The sequence below is a fragment of the Crassostrea angulata genome, chromosome 10 (genome assembly GCF_025612915.1).
Source record: "Crassostrea angulata isolate pt1a10 chromosome 10, ASM2561291v2, whole genome shotgun sequence".
NCBI classification, from domain to species: Eukaryota; Metazoa; Mollusca; class Bivalvia; order Ostreida; family Ostreidae; genus Magallana; species Magallana angulata.
Genome location: NC_069120.1, coordinates 12,006,045 through 12,025,882, shown reverse-complemented (window position 1 = coordinate 12,025,882; position 19,838 = coordinate 12,006,045). Strand labels below are relative to the sequence as shown.

Below are 19,838 nucleotides of genomic sequence, written 5' to 3'. Positions count from 1 at the left end.
GATTTTGAAATCTTAAATCTTAATTCACATTGTATAATATTAGCGAGTACGTACCATCGTTTTTGAAAGGGGGGGGGGGGGGGGGTAAAATGAGTTAAGTGATTAAAAAAGTAAACGTGACTTTTCGAAATTGAAGCTTAAGAAAGAAGTGGTATTTTTCATTTTACAAAACTCAAGCAATTGACTCAGTTGAAAAATCTATCATTCAAAAACAGTACATGTAATACTCATATCTAATAAGATTATTTCCCATTTAATATATTTTGGTCGCATTGATCTGTAGCAAAACCGTTAGTTCTTTTGCAAAATGTGATGAAATGTGACATGATATTCATCTTTCGCATTTTCCATCATCAAAAAAAGTTGAATTATATATCTTATTGTACCTTCTTGTATTCTTAACTCATATAAGTCTTTTTTAAAATATATATTCAATTGTGACTGTCTGGCGTCACAAACCTTGCGATCTCCCCTTTTGATGGCAAACGCATTTCTTCTGTTGATTTTTGACCCTGCAAAACTTATGCATTTTTATTTTTAAGGTGATATTTTTGCTCTTTTTATTAATTATTTTCATTAAAAGACCCATAATTTTGTGTTGTATCAAATTTATGTCTTAGGTGTACCCTATTGTAATGTATATAATTCAGGAAATAAGTGAATAAATAAACTTGAATTTGATTTGATTCCATCGAATCTATATCGCATTTAAAAAAATTATAATTTCATACAACAGAATTTCGCTAGGCCATCTAAAAAATGAGAATAAGGAGACCTAGTAGTCAACAAATTAACCATCAGATCTACCTTAGATTTTAAGAATGGTTTGTTTAGCTGTAAACTATTATTTAGTGAAGAAAAAATATCTTTTCACCTTATAAAACTTGAATGTTTTCCTATATTGAATGTTTTCCTGTGATGAATGTTTTCCTATAGGCCTATCTATGCGAAGCTCTTCAGTCATCTTAAGGAGATTTATAAATATAGTATAAAAAGTACCACGACAAGCCATCCCTCTTAAATCATTATAACAGTTTTATTTAATATTCGATCGAGTAAACAACTGAATCACATAACATTTTATTGTTTAGAGACTCCAGACATTTATTTCTGCGACGATTCCCCCCCCCCCCAATATAATCTATTATACAGTGTACTATTGTAATAAAGTATTGCGGGAAATGTTCATCGCACCTGTATCCAGCTACCAGCAACTGGAAGAGGAAATGCACAAAATTTTGGTATTTTTAATCAAATCGATCGGATCTAGAACAAAAACATTTCCTTGTGCGGACTGAGAGTACATACGTACAATTTTATTGGTCACCGCTTGTCTTCGCTTTCCCTTTGAAATTTTCATTTGATGAAGCACAAAATTAGAAGAGTTCCGAAACTACTTCCGGTGTATACAGCAAATATGGCGGCGACGGGTGTACTGCCGTTCGTCAGAGGAGTAGATTTTACAAAAAATGACTTCAAGGTAATTAAATAATGCGTGATATTTGAACAAAAATTGCATCTCGTTCACACAAAGATACCATAAAACCCATGAGGACAAGGTGTATTTTAGTACTTCATGTTATTTTTTGTACGATCTTCACTACTTTTGCAGCATCACCTGATCACTCTTTGGGTTTGACTATCTTTTTTCATCATCTTGTATCGGGGCATATGACATAAAAAAATTCCCTGTATATCTTTATGGCAAATCACATTAGGCCTGTGTTTTTCACCAATTTCATCAGAAAGGGCTGTAAAGGTAAAAACATGTCAATGTAAATTATATTTTAATTTTTCTCTTCCCCTTTCAAATATAATCATCATTCATTTAAGTTTTAAAATTTCAAAAAAGGAACGTCTCCAATCAGCCACGAACCTCAAATCACTTGACTAAACACTTATTTGGTGTTTTGGCAGTGTGATGTTAATGAGGTTAATAGATAGATTTATATAGCTGCAAATATGCCATCATTAGGAAATCATTTGCAAATTTTAAACACAAATTATTTTATTAGAAAGGAGGTAGGCATGAAACTCAGATTTTGTTTTCACATCGTTTATGATAGTATGCAGGTGGATTCTGCAGTTTGATGTGTTTCACCAAGTCATTATTGTTTTTATCCGTCACAATGGATACATCGTGATTGCCTCCTTCATCCGTATCCGTCAAAACAGTCGTCATGTTTTTTTTTCCGATTAGGTTATTCTAGATATGTATGCCAAACCCGATGTAATATATTAAACCTGATTTTAAATATGTATCAAACCGAAAATTGAAGCAGTGAATTGGGCATAAATATTAAACAGTATTGATGTATCAGTGAATTGTTTCAGCCCAATGTCTCAGAGCAAAAACAATAACATGATAACATAATATGATGCCTGCATTAGGAATGTGTGTTTTAGCAGTACAGCTTCTGCGGCGTTTAGCAAAGTTCATTCGTTGTAATAAAGAATAGGCCCAAGTCTTTGTAAGGGTAATTGGGTCCCCATTCTGCGAGAGAAGTTGCTTGTTCTCAGACATTACAATGCCCATACCCACTGCACACACTATTGGCGTGTTCACTACCCCCCACCCCCCAGATTTTCGCAAGTTAGTAATATAAATCTGAACTTGATGATCCATATCGTCTGACAATAAGAGTTTTACGGCCGCATTTTTTAGTTTGAATTTCTGTGATTTGGCACTCTTCCGAACAATCAAAGTCTAATTTTCTTTTTCTGTTTGTAAGCTCGCGTTTATATGAATCTCTAAAATATCTTGTCGTGGACTCTGGATAATCGGCTTTGAATTTTCTCATAGCTGCGGCAGGTCCATGTTCAGCGGCGTAGTTCCCGATTATGGCTCGGTCCCTGGGTGAATAGGTCAAATATGAACCACGTTTTTTGCTCGAATTTGGTGTTGTAGATTTATCCATAACTTCAGACACCCTTGTGTTACACTCTTGGATCGATCTAGGGGATAAACTTGCCGATAACTGTCCATTAGGATTTGGAAGAATACTTCCGCGCTTTACATATCTTAAAATCGACATTCAGATCTTGAAAATAATAGATATTTTATATAAATATATAATATATTTTATTTATTTTATCTATTATTTTCAAGATCTAAGTCTGATGATTTGTGCCTAGGTCCAAACACTGTTTCACTTTCGGTTTGCCAGAGTAACTGCATAGGAGAGTTGATTAAAATCAACTCCCAAAAAAAACCTTTTGCTTTAAACTGTGAAATAAGATTAAAGGCTACCATATGATAACATTATTGGTTTAAACCATTTATTCATTAAAACTAGCAGTAATTTCTCGACCAATTCTTCGAAGTCGACCTATTTATACTTTTTTTTTCTTTTTTGGCTAAAAACGGCCTCCTTCGCCCAATAAACCGTATCGACCTAAGGACTATATATGATGAGGGCCTAAAATGGCCCCCTAAAATGAACATCATCATTTTACCGCAAATCTTTGTTTTCTTTGTACAGATATATATGTGATGTTTATACATTATGTTCATTTTGATTCAAGTGCCCACAATTTAGAAATATGGTATCATGAAGACAGTCTTTTCCCGCCATTTTTGCATTTTTAGCATAAAACAGCTTGTTTTCAAGCAGTTTTTCTTTCAAAAAACATAGAGTGCACGCTTGAACAAACAACATATTTTAATCAGAGATGTAACTAGCCAAGACTAATAACTGACAAAAAAATTTTCCTTGTTCAAGCATGCGCTCTATATTTCCCATTTGTTTAAAGATAAGAAAAATGTCAATTTGATTGAATTATAGAAATAGCGTCACTTCTGACGTCATATACTGCAAGTGAGTGCAAATAAATCAAATAAATAGGTGAAAAATATATTTTATATCAACTCCTCTAAAAAATAACATAACATTTTAATATTCCCGAAACACTTTAAAAATGGCGAATATTGGGGGCAAAATTCAACTGATATCATATATAGTTCTTTTCGAAAAATACGGTAAATTCGGTGAACTGCATGCTGTACCATTGTTTTTCAAAAAAACGTATTTATAAATACCTTGAAAATAGTCAGATTTTATATAGAACAAACAATTTAATTGTTTTTTGTTGTTTTTTTGTAGTTGTATGTATTCCTACGCCAGAGTTCAATATAGTCTCCTTCAACCAGACGCTCGGCTGTATCCGTAAATCTCTGACAAGCAAAGACTCTCTCCTGGTAGTCGGAAAATAACGGAGAGAGCCGAGCGTCTGGTTGAACGAGACTATAGTTCAATATTGCTTGGATCCAGACGTGTACAATTTTAGAAACATTTCAATTACTGATACACAGTTTGATGGAATTAATTCTATTTTTAAATGTTACACAACATGATTTATATGGGGTTTTCTCGAAATTTCAAGAATTCATATTATAAATATGTGCGTAATTCAAATACAGATTAAAAACTACTTGCTAGGCAAAATAACATATCGTTGATTTTAAAATTGATAATAATCAATAAAATCAACTCCCGACAGTACTTCAGTACTTTGATTTAACACAAAATGACTTTCATTCAGTATTTATTCTTTCTTTGAAAGGATGGTAAATTTCCACATGATGTTGCTGACATGACTGGATTAAGATGGCTCAGACTTAATAAAACTGGTCTTCATAGCATCCCACCAGAAATCTACAAGCTGAAAAAACTGGTAAACATTCTTCTTCTTACATTTAGCAGATTCTCATCAGTTCATTTAGTCTATTACTTGTAGATTGGGTGAATATTTGTTTTGAATAACGGTATATTGTTGAGATTTAATCCTATTAAGTATTATCTTAAGGTAGTCCATCCATAACTAAGGTGAATTAAACAATTTTGATTGATCTATACTATATCAAATACATATTTTAAAGCTATTATGAGGCTGACATAGACCAAACTTTGGTGTATGTATGTAGTCAATTAAATTAAAAAAACTTTGTGCACTTAAAACTTTTTTAAAGAGTTGTCTGCCCTTTAGGAAAATTGAAAAAATCATTTTTTGAAAATATGTATGGTAAACTATGAATAATTTTTGCATATTTGAATACGGAGAAAGCTTTTGCAACTTTTTACCAAGAGAAATGTGAGAAAATTACTTGTACTTAATAAATATATTTAAAAATGCATTTTTCCCATAGACTTCAACGTTAACTTCAACATATGATAAATTTATTAAAATTAATTTTTTTTAAAGATTTCAAAGGTGAAACTGTATTATTTAATAAACTCCTTAAATTCACACTAAGATTTTAGTGATCAAACTTGCAATCTATTAGATATGAAATATGATAGTTATGGATGGACTGCCTTAAGTCAAAAGTTGTTGGCCAAATTGCATTAATACCTATAGATATAGATATTGCTGTGACTATAAACCTTATGATTTAATCACTGATGTTGATATTGTAAGACAGAGGACAGATTATCATTTATTTCAATTGCAGGAACATTTTAATGCAACAAGAAACAAAATAGAAAATCTTGGAGATGAATTGGCCAATCTGAGTGCCTTGAGAACTTTGAACTGCAGGCATAACAGACTCGTGGATGAGGGAATCCCCAAAGATGTTTTTAGTCTAGAAGACCTGCAAGTTGTGGTATGATTCATTAGATATTCACATGTTGCTTCATTTGTCTGCATGTAGTTACATTAATACCTTATATGGTTGAATATTTTGAACCTCCGAAGAAAGTACTGGATAAGTTTTTGTTGAAGCTAGGTGCTCATGGAGTTGGGTAAAGTCTGAATACATAAATGTAGATTTCATGTGAATATACTGGATGACCTCATGAAATCTGGGTTTTAAAATATTGTTGATTTTTATACAAAAGATGATGTATTGATTAATTTCACAATAATGTTGGCCTTTTAGGATCTGAGTCATAACAATTTGAAAGAAGTTCCACCAGAGCTGGAGAAAGCCAAAAACTGCATTGTGCTAAACATTGCAAACAACAAGTAATATTTCATATCACAAAATCGATAGCCATCAATATATTCATATTTAGTCAATTCTATTTTAAAGATGAATAGCATTTGCCAATTACTATACATTTTATTGCTTTTGTTTTTTCAGCATTGAAATGATTCCCAACCAGCTCTTTATCAACTTGACAGATCTGATTTTTGTTGACCTTAGTGACAATCACTTAGGTATTGTAAAATAACCAAACAGATTTTCGGTTTATGCAGTTTTTTGCAAATTGGTTTCCACAACTAAGTGTGACTTTGGTGTTACAGAAACACTGCCCCCACAGATGAGAAGGTTGACAAATTTACAGACTTTGATCCTGAACAACAACCCACTGATTCACGCTCAGCTCCGGCAGTTACCTGCTCTTGTTGCCTTGGAAACTCTACAGATGAGGAACACCCAGAGAACACTGGCCAACTTCCCATCAGGCCTCGACACGCTCAGTAATTTACAAGGTAGCGTGTTACAAACAATGTCCACATCAGTAACTAATTAAGTGATTAGGAGCTAGTACATTGTAACCAACTTCTGATGAAGATTCATGTAATGATAAAGTATTTTTTAATTCTGATACTGATCCTTTATGTCAGCTTGAAATAAATATCTGCATGAATGTATGATTATATATATATAGTCAGAGTAAATGAATTTGTTTACACTGTTGGATGCAATGAATCTTTTTAATGTTACATTTCTTTAGAGTAATGTAGAAACTTGACTTTTAGACATAGATTTGTCAGGAAATGATCTTCCAAGAGTTCCAGAGACTCTGTACAAACTGACAGCCATTAAACGTTTAAATCTCAGTGGCAACAAAATCCAAGAGCTTTCTCTAGTTATAGGTAGGTGTCTTTCATTTAATGCAAAAAGCATACATAGCAATATAAATCTTCAAAGAAAATTCTTTTTTTAATTCTGAGACTTATTTGAAGTTTGCACATTTATTCTTTTTTACAGATACTTGGGTGAATTTGGAGACTTTGAATCTATCAAGAAACGACTTAACTGCACTCCCTGTAAGTACCAGTAGAGATAAAGGTAGTTAATTGTCAATTTATTTAAAATACTCATACAGTACAGGTAAATGATGTAAATTCTATCTGTTAGGGCTCTCTGCACAAACTGTCCTCCTTGAAGAAGTTGTACCTTAACTCCAATAAACTGGACTTTGAAGGAATCCCAGCAAACATAGGAAAACTTCATAACTTGGAAATATTCAGCGCTGCATATAACAATCTGGAACTGATCCCAGAGGGGCTATGCAGGTAATAAAAAGGGTGCCCTGTCTGATTTACCTTCCAAAGTATACACATCTGAAAGGAAAATCTTGAGGAAATTATTTTTGCTTGGATATAGCTGTAAGTCTTTTTTTTTTAACAGATGTGGAAAGTTAAAAAAGTTGATTCTAAATGGGAACAGACTTGTAACATTACCAGATATACTTCATCTTCTTCCCGATCTGGAGGTAAAGATCCTAACATTAATGATATGTAATTCATATATCTATATAACTAGTGAATAAGCAGTAGTTTTCATGAAATGTTTCACTGAAACTTAATACGCAATTGAACATTTGACTAAAAAAATTACTTTCAAGAGTGGGGATTTGCATATGCTGTTTTTGTTTCTATCAACAGACCCTGGATGTGAGGGACAACCCAGACTTGGTGATGCCACCCAAACCAGCAGAGATGAAGAAGAGCTTTGAGTACTACAACATTGACTTTTCTCTCAACAACCAGTTACGATTGGCTGGTGCCCCCACAGCACCCTCTACTGGACAATCTCCTGGTGAGTGCTCTTTGATTGCTAGATGCAGTATGATGTACATGAAACATTTTTCATATGTAACTTAAAGTTACTAAAGTGTAAAGCAGTTTTTGTTGTTGCTTTATATTCAAAGTGCTGCCATGACTTTGCTACCCAACATGTAATTCATATATTTATATAGTACATAAAAGTGATCCAGTTGCTAGAAAATTGAGGTTAAGGAGACGCAGAGATGGGCAAGAGAGCGAAAAAGTTTTAAAGGTAAGAAGTGGATGAAAAACTGCCTGAATCATGCTTTTGTCTCAGGAAATTATCATAGTGGTCAAAGAATCAGATTTTGTTCACTTTTTAATAGCTACAAACGTGTATGCCAGTATTTTCATTGCAGTGCATCTGTCTGTTTTACTTAATTTACAGGGAATGAGGGATGTAGCTAAAGAGAAGGAACACATGCCTAACCTGGAGGAGGAAGTCAGGGAACCCCTGAAGTAAGAAATTGTGTCAAGGTCATTCAAGATAATGGTGCTCTGTAGTGATTTATATAATCTACAGAACACAGAAGGTTGCACTACAGTATTAAATTTTACTATATATTCTTACCAAAATTGCACAACTTTAGATACAGATTAAAAATTCAAAACGAACTTCTGGAAAAAATCCTCTTGACATCTTTTTAAACAACGCTTCATTTACAATTTCCTAGCAAAATACACACGTGCATCCAGCAAGGCGTGAGACTTTGTTTACCTCGAAGTTACACATGTGCTTGAAAATCAAGCCCGGGCCTTTTCACCCCCCTCCGGAAACAACACGCATCAAAAATTCAAATGACCTCGCATTATTACAAAAATGGGATAGTTAGACCTCTTACACATTGTTTTTCAGCTCATAAAAAAAATCAGCTCCTGTCGCGTGCGGAAACGCCCCGAATTCAAGGGAAAATTCGGGAATTATTTTGGCTCAGCCATGTTTTGACGTGAACCTTCAGTGAAATACTGTTATGACACCTGCAATATAACTCATTTTTTGTTATCGCAAAATCAACATTAATAAATTGATTAATACTCATTGTGTTGTGTGATTAAAAAAAAAATATGAAGATATCTTCTCATTTCAGAAAGTTATGAGCGATTTTTTAACACCACGGTGTACACGGTGGCCACTGATTTATGAAAATATGATCAAAGTTATACTGTATGCATTTACACGGTGTTTTGATATTCAGTGATTTTTTGGTTTTAAATTGACAAGTGATGTATGAAAATGTATAAAATGACGCAAATTAATTAATATCATGTGGACCCTAGAAATTATGTCAGCAAAAAATTCAATGACCCTGCCTCTGGGGGGTGGGGTAGAGAAAACGTCATTATTTCATACAATTTATGAAAATGGTGAGAACCTTTGTCAAAAATAGCACGGTCTTGTTCTAATCTAACTAACATGAGTGATACATCTCAGCTGTTTTCCGCTTTCGTACCAATATTTCTCAATTTTGGACATAAATTGAGCATTTCTTACTCTAACACAAGGGCCTAAACAACCGATTTTATTTGAAATTCCCACCCCGTAGAAGATTTTGTTGTTTACGACGATGAATACTACATCGTATTTGATCTGCTGAAAATTTTCCGGGCAGTTTAGACGGTCCGATCTATTATAAATGGGTCATTGTTTTGAGGCAGTAGAACATTTCAGAGGAAATGTGGGCTAATTTTGTATGCATCATTAAAAACAAAATAAGCGTGCTGCTGGCTACAAAACCCCATTGTTTGTCATTTTCCGTCTAAACACGCTGATTTAATACCTAAAACACAGGTAAAACAATTTTTAACATAGCAAACCCGTTTTCCTGCAGGTTGCACTACAGTATTAAATTTTACTATATATTCTTACCAAAATTGCACAACTTTAGATACAGATTAAAAATTCAAAACGAACTTCTGGAAAAAATCCTCTTGACATCTTTTTAAACAACGCTTCATTTACAATTTCCTAGCAAAATACACACGTGCATCCAGCAAGGCGTGAGACTTTGTTAACCTCGAAGTTACACATGTGCTTGAAAATCAAGCCCGGGCCTTTTCACCCCCCTCCGGAAACAACACGCATCAAAAATTCAAATGACCTCGCATTATTACAAAAATGGGATAGTTAGACCTCTTACACATTGTTTTTCAGCTCATAAAAAAAATCAGCTCCTGTCGCGTGCGGAAACGCCCCGAATTCAAGGGAAAATTCGGGAATTATTTTGGCTCAGCCATGTTTTGACGTGAACCTTCAGTGAAATACTGTTATGACACCAGAATATTGGCACTAATTGGTCCAAGAATTTTTTAAAAACAGTTTTAAAATATGAATATATGAGAAATCACTGAAAGCCCTATTTGATTAAATATTCTTTTTTTTTAATTGTTTTTGATGTTAATATACAGACTGATTTTTATGTTTCCTTTGTTGAACTTATGTTACTTACCCCAATTCCAGAAGATTCAGTGATCTTTTGAGGTAGCGTATGATGAAGAGTTTTTGGTGGCGATTAGATAATGTTTATTGAGCTACTGATACTGAGTGTTAAATACAGTAATAGGTGTGTTTGAAGTTTGGTTTTGCTTTTAATGCTCAAGATTACAGAAGGCTGTTGTAAAAATAATCATTAATGGTAAAGCTGACTTAGCAGTTGCAAAAATTTCAGCACTACATGTATTTAGCTTTGAATTGATGTAGTTAAGATATGAATGGTATTGAGTATGAGATCACAAATTTGCATACTTTTGTGGAAATGACATTACACATGTAGTTGATATTTTTTTTCTTCACAGTTCTGGTTTTCTTCACAAAATATAAGATTGAAATTAAAGGTAAAAATGGATTTGTATGCATAAATTGTGATGTCAGTGCAGTAACAATAACTGATTTGTAGGCCAAAGAAGTGGAATGAGCATCTACAGAAGCCCCAGCTAGACTACAGTGAAATCTTTGACGAAGATGTCGGACAGATTCCTGGTCAGTTATTTTTTCTGAAGTTTTTTTCATGCAAATTATCTTTTAAAGTTTATACTCTTTTTTTTTTTAAAGCTTTGTTTTTTTTTATATGAAAGCTGGGTCATTTTTGTTTAACTGCCCTGATTCAATGATTGTTTTGATGTTTATGAGTTTAATATTGTAGTTAGATTTGCTAAGGTGGTACATGTACTACCGTACATGTATTTGCAACATTTTCACTTTCAAAAACAACTGTGTGTAAAGGATATCTTGGATTTGTTTTTGCATTTTGTAATCTACATTTTTATGAATACAAGTATTTTCCCTTTTTAGGAATCACTTGTTGGGAGATTGAGAATTTTCTGCCAAATCCCGTTGATGAAGGTACTTAATGATATACCTATCTGTTAACTAACTGCTTATTGAATGACAGGGACATTTTTATATGTTGACATTACATGTACCCAACATGATTTTAAATTGTTGGTTTACATAATGATCTCACTTATCCTACTAAACACAGATGGCAGGCACTCAGTGTGTTTAAAGTCTTTAGAAGGTAGGAGTATGTTCAAAGGCCTTTGATGCCATTTTTTGGAACATTAGTTTTTGTTTCTACATGTATTTCACAATTTTTGAATGCCAAACTTATTTTTGTTACTCTTGAGTATTGAATCATTGTTATCTATTGGTTGTATGTTACATTAATTTTGTTATTCAAGATTTTCAGCGGCAATATAACCACATATGCACATGTATGACAAATGTTTAAGATCAGATGTTAATTGTAAAAAAAAAGATGATTAAGTATCTTCATGTATTTAATAAGGGGTATAGCAACATAAACCAATATGTAGCGGCTTTATACTTGATGGTGAACCAATGCTGCAAAAAAGATGTTTAGCTAAAATATTTTAAATGATCACTTATGCATTACACTAGCCATGTTCACGATATCTGTGACTTTGGAAATAAAAATTGAAAAGGGAAATTATCTGTTTTACATAATTATACATCTCACTTTGAAAAAAAGAATGACCTGTACACTTGTACTACCAGCACATAATTATTTACATTCAAGCTTGTGTTTACTATGACAGCTATGAATGGGAAGTTCTATGAGGCCGACTGTTACATTGTCCTGAAGACTTATATTGACGACACCAACAGCATCAACTGGCAGATCTGGTTCTGGATTGGAGAGAGAGCGACGGTATGTAACATCAACAGGACTCTGTATCAGTCTTACACAGCTATGTGCTCTACACTCCTGCTTAGTTACTATGATTGCTTACATATTATTTACTGCAAATAAAGTACAATAAAAGTATGTGTAATGTTTTTACAGCTGGACAAGAAGGCGTGTTCTGCCATCCATGCTGTCAACCTTCGAAACCTGTTGGGAGCAGAATGTCGCACAATCCGAGAGGAAATGAACGACGAAAGTGACGATTTCCTGGACCTGTTTGAGAACGGAGTTTCCTACATAGAGGGAGGCCGCACAGCCAGTGGATTCTTCACTGTGGAGAATATTGTTAGTATATATGTACTCCTTGGTTTTGTGTTTTGGTACATATACTTGTACATAATAGTTTTCTAGGGGTATTTTTGTGGCAGTGGCACAGTATAAAATCGTTTATTCATTTTGTTAGGTGTATGAGCCAAAGTTGTACAGAGCATCTGGTGTGAAGAGGATCCACTTAGAAAGGGTGAGTTCATATCAAGGCTTTTTACATGTAACAGAGAAATTGAATTATTTATTGAATAGCCTGTCCATTGGATTATTTTGTTCTTCATAATAACAAAATGGTATTTGACTTGTAAATATTTCAGACTGAGCCAAAGTTGACGCATTTAGACAGGAGATATGTGTTCATGTTTGATGTAGGAATGAACATCTTTATCTGGACAGGAAAACTGGCTAAAGGAGTCACACGAACAAAAACAAGGCAAGAACTACTTAATGCAAAGTCTATATTGATTAAAGTTATCAATTTGGATGATGCACAATATCCATGACAGGTTTACCCTTAATAAAGTAATGAATCAACCTGTACCTACTGCAGTTTGGACATAGATAATGCCAATTAAATGCACTGTTTTATTTCCCAGTATTAATTAGTAATACATGTATTAGTAATAATTTCAGCCAACTGGAATCCCTCTGCCTACTAATCTGGTGATATAAAAAAAATTTCATTTATATTCAGTAACATACCAACACCATGAACATTTCTTTCAAAAAAGACACCTGTGAAAATTGCATGTAATATGATCCATTATTAAGAAGAGTTATTCATACTGTGGATTAAACATGTATCCTTCATGGAATACTGAAATTTAAGTAATTGTTTTGTTTGTGTTGATCTACATGAGCGATTAATTCTTGAATGACCACTTGTTTTACACAGGCTTATTGCAGAGAAAATCAATAAGAATGAGCGCAAGAACAAAGCTGAGATTTTAATGGAGTCGCAAGGGGCAGAGTCAAGCGAGTTCTGGAAGGCTCTGGGCGAGTCCCCAACACCTCATATAGGGGTAGGTTTAGTGAGAGATTACACTACAACTCATACTGGGGTAGGTTATTAGGAGAGTTCCCTACAACACATACACTGTATTGGTGTAAGAAAGAGAAAATCCCCTTCATTACATATTAGGGTATTTTTAATGTGAAAGCCACCTAGACCCTAGATTTGGGTAGGTTTATTAGGAGTGTCATATGTACAAGCCTGACCAAAAGAATTTGCAGTATAAGGAAGAGTAGAGTTTCATTCAGTACCGGTAAATGCCAGACTTTGAAATAAAGATGTCATCTACCTGTTTTCATTTCTTTTAAATTTCAGTATGCTAAATACAACTGATCTTTTTCTCTCCCTATGATAGGAGTGTGTTCCTGATGATTTTGAGCCTGCTGAACCTCGCATGTACAAAGTGGGGTTAGGAATGGGCTACCTAGAGCTCCCTCAAGGTAGGCATCATATATCAGGTGTTCAGTGCTTAAATTTCATATGCATATGTAGTAAAATACAGATTAGAGAGTGATATAGGATTTATATTAGACAGCAAATACATGTATATTTTTACTGAGATAAGAATTATATCCTTACTTTTGCTTCTCACTGTTTTAGTTGAGATTCCACACAATGTTTTAACACAGAAGTTATTGGACTCAAAAAATGTGTTTATACTGGATTGCAAGTCAGATCTGTTTGTTTGGTAAGGCAGATTTACCCCATATAGAAAGAATTACTCCTAGTTTTAATTTCATGAAGTAATTAAATTCATACACTCCATTTTACAGCTACATGATGTATTTCTTATGAAAAAATTTCTATTTTGATTTAAATTTCAGGATAGGTAAAAAGTCAACAAGACTTATAAGAGCAGCAGCCTTGAAGTTGTCACAAGAGTTGTGTGCCATGATTGACCGCCCCTCTTTCTGTTCAGTCACGCGGTGCCTAGAGGGGTAAGTATAGTACTGTAAATGTATTATATTTGCCATGTATAATATTTGGCTTTAAATGATTTTTCTGCAAGTTAACGTGGTTTTGATTTAGCGCATTCATCTACATGTATATTAGACATTTGGCAATGTATTTGATTTAGTATATGCCATTTTCTACCAAAAAGCTAAATAGAATACACAGCCAAATGTAATACATATATCTTTACAGTATGCATTGTATTCTATATATAAATTACAGCTTTATTACATTTAGAGGAACAGTTTGTCTACTTAGAAGAAAAAATAAAAGTGTATTTTAAAAAAAAGGAATAATTCTAATGCATGATTTTAAAACAGGGCAGAGCCCCAGATTTTCAAGACCAAGTTTATAGGCTGGGATGATGTCATTGCCGTGGATTACACAAGAACAGCTGAGTCAGTCATCAGAAGAGGAGCTGATATGAAGGCAAGTCAAAGACCTATATGTATCAGAAACATTATCTGTCATGTATAGATTTTGCTTAAATCATTTATGAAATGGTTAACTAAGAATACATTTTTTTTAAAAAAGAGATAAATTACATGGTTATAATGGCATTCATTTTGCATTTACCATCAAGGTTATTATGGAGCGAGACAAGATGAAGACTGACCTTTCTGCACTCTTCATGCCCAGACAACCCACTATGACTATGGAGGAAGCAGTAAGTTTAAAGTTCATCTAAAACTTGCATGTCGATATACCTTGTACTTTTGATTATGACAGATCATTTTTGTACTGAATGCTGTGTTTTGTAGGAGTCCATAATGCAGGAATGGAATGAGGATCTAGATTCCATGGAAGCCTTTGTTTTAGAGGGGAAGAAATTTGTCCGACTTCCAAGTGAAGAACTAGGTAAACTGACTTACACACAATACCAGGTTACTGATAACTAAATACTGTGGTTTCATTTATATTCAAGGGTATCAATTTTAGTGGATAAAGTGAAAATCACAGTTTCAAGGATACGTAAATTCGTGGCCAATGACCCGATCAATACAAAATGTTAATAGAAATTGCATTTCGATGAACATTTAATTTCGTGGATAAACTTAACAACGAAATCTATTAAACAAATATTGATGAAACCACAGTAATGAAGTCAGAATAGTGTAAACATGTTCTATTTTCTGTCTAGGGATATTCCACAATGAGGACTGCTATGTGTTCCTGTGTCGTTACTGGGTGCCCGTGGAGCTTCCTGAGGATGCTGAGGAGGGTGAGGAGGAAGAGGAGCTGCCCGAGGAGGACTTTAAGTGTGTGGTCTACTTCTGGCAAGGCCGCATGGCCTCCAACATGGGCTGGCTCACCTTCACCTTCAGGTGCCACATTGTTTAATATGATAATGACCTTTACTGTTTACAAACATGATATTGAGATTACATGTATCATACCGTATACATGTATACCTTTATCAAAGTCACATAAGTCAGTAGTTATTTTCCTTTCTTAATTCTTCTATCCTTGATTTTGCAAGAATTTACATGTATAAAAAATGAGTAAAGATATTTCATGTTTTACAAGATGATACTGTGAGGCTACATGTACAGTTTAACAGTATATTTTTGAAAGAAGTTTCATTGGTCCTAGTTTTATATTGCTGTTTTATTTTCACTACAGTTTACAGAAGAAATTTGAATCTCTTTTTGGAGACAAATTAGAAGTTGTCAGAACCCACCAACAGCAAGAAAATCTCAAATTCCTCTCGCATTTCAAACGAATGTTTGTCATTAGAAACGGTAAGAGGAAGCTTCCTAATGCTCCTGAGGAGAAACCTTCCACTGAATTCTTCCACTTACGAGCCAATGGCAGTCCTATTGCCACTCGCTGTGTTCAGGTAGGATTATTTTTAACTGTTTGCTTATATGTTTATTTGCATTTATGAAAATATTGGTTTTGACTTTTTTCAATTCAACCCCTTCTTATATCAGATTTCTGCTCTTCCTTTGCAGATTCAACCTTGTGCATCATTCCTAAATCCCAGATTCTGGTAAGAAAACATTTCACACAATTAAGATTGCCGACACCCTAAGCAAGATTATTTCCTGTCGTGCTGTGTAATACAGTACATGTAATACAATTCTATTTCTTTCAGTTACATTTTGATGGTGCCTTTTGATAGTCAGGATCTTAAAGGAGTTGTTTATGTTTGGATCGGGGGCCTGGCTGAACATGAAGATGCAGTTGTTGCTGAGAAGATAGCGTATAAAATGTATCAGGTAAGTTTCCAGCCTATGAAGTGTAATAAGATAGTTAAACTGAGTTGTCTTTGTAATTCACATTGACTTTTTATGGTACATTAACTCTTCATGTAATGGTTTTTTCCAATCTTTTAATTTGTGATGGATCATAATTTTTTAAAGTAACAATGTCAAGACTGCAAGATCAGAATTATTTTCATCGTATTACATTTCAGTTTTGATTGTGAACGAAAAAGATTTGAAATAATAATTATTTAAACTATTCTTTGTTTTATGTAGGATAATTATACGATACAAATGATCAGTGAAGGAGAGGAACCGGAGAACTTCTTCTGGGTCGGCATCGGAGGCAAGAAGCCTTACGACAAGGTACACATATGACTAACACCTGCATTGAAACGATCAGGTGTTTTTTTTATGTTTTGAGCATTATATGTCAAAGTATCTAGACAATTCAAAATAAATTTGACAGAAATGGAAAATGTAGTTTCTCCAATTTTCCATACCAGTTTATACACAATAATATGTTACTGTCAGCACGAAAAATTATATTGGATTTGAATTTTTTTTTCAGGATGCCAACTACATGAAGTATGCTAGATTATTCAGATGTTCAAATGAAAAGGGATATTTCTCTGTGTCAGAAAAATGTGCTGATTTCTGTCAGGTAAGATTTTTATTTACATTACAGTGTAAAACTGCTAAGACTCTCAATTTGAATGCAGGTAATTTTATGGTTATACAATGTAATAAGAATGACGTGGACAGCCTTTACTGGCTTTTTAAACCAGGATAAGATTGTTTAGAATCTAAATTTGTTAATGATTTTATGGTTTTAATAAGAGTGATAAGAATGGTCATCACTATCTGTTGTTTATGACTTTTCATCTCATTTTAGGACGATCTTGCAGACGATGATGTGATGATTCTTGACAACGGAGAGCAAGTGTTCCTGTGGGTGGGCCGCAAAACAAGTGATGTCGAAATCAAGCTAGCCTTTAAGAGTGCACAGGTATCTTAATATGGAGATTAAACACTACTTATTTTGTTATTGTTGTTGAGTTTTGTGGATTTTTTTCCTCAGAAAAGAAAAGCAAAAGATTAATCTCCATAAACATGTAAAAGATGATAGTAAAAATAAAACTTTTTGTGTAGAACATGTTTAATACTTATAAAAGAATATAGGTAAAAAGTTCTGGTGATTAAATATGGAGATTCACTAGATACAGTATATTTGATGCCCTTGTCTAGCCTTTTCTTTGATTTTCCACTTTAAAGTTTGTTTTCTTCAATTCCATCAGGTTTATATCCAACATTTGAGAAACAAACAGCCTGACAGACCGCGTAAACTGCTGCTGGCCATGAAGTACAAAGAACACAGAAAGTTCACCAAGTGCTTCCATGGCTGGGGAAAGTACAAAGAGGTCATGGAATAGATGCCGAGGAAGCCACTTCATTCTAGAGGTCATGGAATAGATGCCGAGGAAGCCACTTCATTCTAGAGGTCATGGAATAGATGCCGAGGAGGCCACTTCATTCTTACCTTGCTAGACCAATTAACCTAGTGCAATATGTTTTTACTTGGGAGTGTTTGTGATACAAGTGAGCAAGTTTTGTGTGTTTTTTTATTGCCAAACTCCTTATAAAGGGATTATGTGTTAACTGCTGTGACACTTGTTCTAAGCCATTACTGATGCACGGACTTAACAAAGATAATCCATGAACATTTATCATAAGTCTTTCATGTTTGTGTACATACATTTCCTATGATGTTAGCATCAACTTGTTAAATAATAAAATCCTTACATAATACTCACTTCATTATCCATTTAATTATTGATATATAAGCTAAAAAAAACTCCATGGGTCTACATTTTATAAAAACATCTTTTTAATATTCTCTGACTTTTAAAAGCAGGTTACCCAAAATAGAATAACAGTGAGTCAAAACACTGTGTAAAAATGGTGACTAAATTAAACTGGTGAAGCAAGTTTTATGAGGTGGATTTTGGTTGTGGTATAATTGTCAAATCAGATTGCAAAATATGACAGGTCTGTGGAGGCCTATGGACAACATTGCTCACCTGTTTTAATGTGGTTGGTAGGGGTATAATTAGCGAGTTTTGGTCTAAGTCATATTGCAACAGATATCAGAAGGTCCATTGGTCACGCACTTGTGTGCTGCTATCTAATGAGTTTTTGTGCCTCTTTCTAAATTTTTCATAATTTCATATTGTTCATAAACTTTTAACTCTCAAAAGGGGTAGAGAACACAGTTTAAGAATTATTTATACTTTATGTTAGGGTAATTGGATACTGGTACAGGTGTTTATTTAATTGTTTAAAAAAAAAGATTTTTAAGATACATTTAAAAGCCAAACTGGTGGGCGCTAAAGTCATTGCCAAGGGGGGTCTTTCAGTATTTCAGTATATTTGTCACAGTGTTCCACATGTCCTAGTTTTATGTTAAAAAAATTTATTAAAATAATATTCCTTTTATTTTTTACATCCAACTGGGGCCCCACTGTTGTTAATGGGGTCATGGTACAACTAATTTAGATTCTACATTATTTAATTTCTTTTTTTTTTGAAGAATTTAAACAATTAATAATGTACATTATTTATCGTAGCAATATATAACACGGTTTTCAGGATTCGCCTGTACATGTTTATTTTGAATATTTCCTCTTCTTGAGGCCCACATTTATGATTAAGGGGTCAGTGATGGAAAAATTAATTGAACTTGCACCATATCCGGATGCTTGCTTGGTAATACACCGTAACACAAATTGTAGGAATGGTGGTCTTATTAAAAAAACCATCTTGAAAGATTTTCCTAATACATATGTACATGTACTTTTTTTGCTCCCATCATATATTTGGCCCTTGTAACCGTTGGAGGAGGAGGCGGGTTACAGGTTGAAAAATTTAGAATATGTAGTTGTATAGGAACAATTTTGTGAATATTGGCAACAATGGTGCAGTGTTTCCTGAAAATATTTTTTCAGGACAAGCATTAAATTTTCAAAGATTATTTGTAATCTCCTTTTGGAAGGGATTTAGTCATTTAGCAATTTCTGTTTCCCTTTCTAAACGAATGTTTTGTGCCGTTTGGTTGAAAATGCCCCATTGGTTTATAAAGTTCTCAGGCGGACAGACGGACGCCACACATAAGATGATCTCAAAAGTTCACTTGAATCTTAGGTTTTCAGATCAGCGAAACATTTCGAACGTCACTGTACGTTTTGGCCTTCTGTAGCAAAGGCACTGTGTTACGCTCCCGATATTTTTCTACTGATCTATTTTAAGCAATAATTATGAACAAATTTTCACTTCATTTCTAATCTTCATTGAACGATTTTTGTATTAAGGATCATTAGTACCGGGAATTGTTGTTTAATAGCGCAAAAAACT

At 33.8% G+C, this 19,838-nt stretch overlaps 1 protein-coding gene across 4 annotated transcripts; it reads left to right on the top strand.

Moving 5' to 3' along the window:
• Positions 1–1,363: 1,363 nt before the first annotated feature.
• LOC128166768 (protein flightless-1 homolog) lies at positions 1,364–18,241 on the top strand. 4 transcript variants are annotated; one of them, XM_052832131.1, is made up of 36 exons: positions 1,364–1,480; positions 4,564–4,674; positions 5,453–5,605; positions 5,882–5,967; positions 6,086–6,162; positions 6,250–6,438; positions 6,709–6,825; positions 6,941–6,999; positions 7,091–7,248; positions 7,364–7,448; positions 7,621–7,774; positions 7,935–8,014; positions 8,171–8,241; positions 10,241–10,261; positions 10,677–10,759; positions 11,072–11,122; positions 11,839–11,951; positions 12,087–12,272; positions 12,391–12,447; positions 12,572–12,687; positions 13,150–13,276; positions 13,622–13,706; positions 13,867–13,954; positions 14,091–14,204; positions 14,541–14,649; positions 14,804–14,887; positions 14,982–15,078; positions 15,362–15,545; positions 15,844–16,060; positions 16,176–16,213; positions 16,319–16,442; positions 16,704–16,793; positions 16,999–17,091; positions 17,323–17,436; positions 17,726–17,848; positions 17,929–18,241. In XM_052832131.1, exons 1-36 carry the CDS (start codon positions 1,364–1,366, stop codon positions 17,938–17,940), a joined length of 3,783 nt encoding a protein of 1,260 aa, XP_052688091.1. In that variant the 3' UTR covers positions 17,941–18,241. The 4 variants fall into 4 exon arrangements, with proteins under 4 accessions (XP_052688091.1, XP_052688093.1, XP_052688090.1 ...); XM_052832133.1 differs by having other exon boundaries at positions 17,726–17,888; XM_052832130.1 differs by having other exon boundaries at positions 17,726–18,241.
• The last annotated feature ends 1,597 nt before the right edge of the window (positions 18,242–19,838 follow it).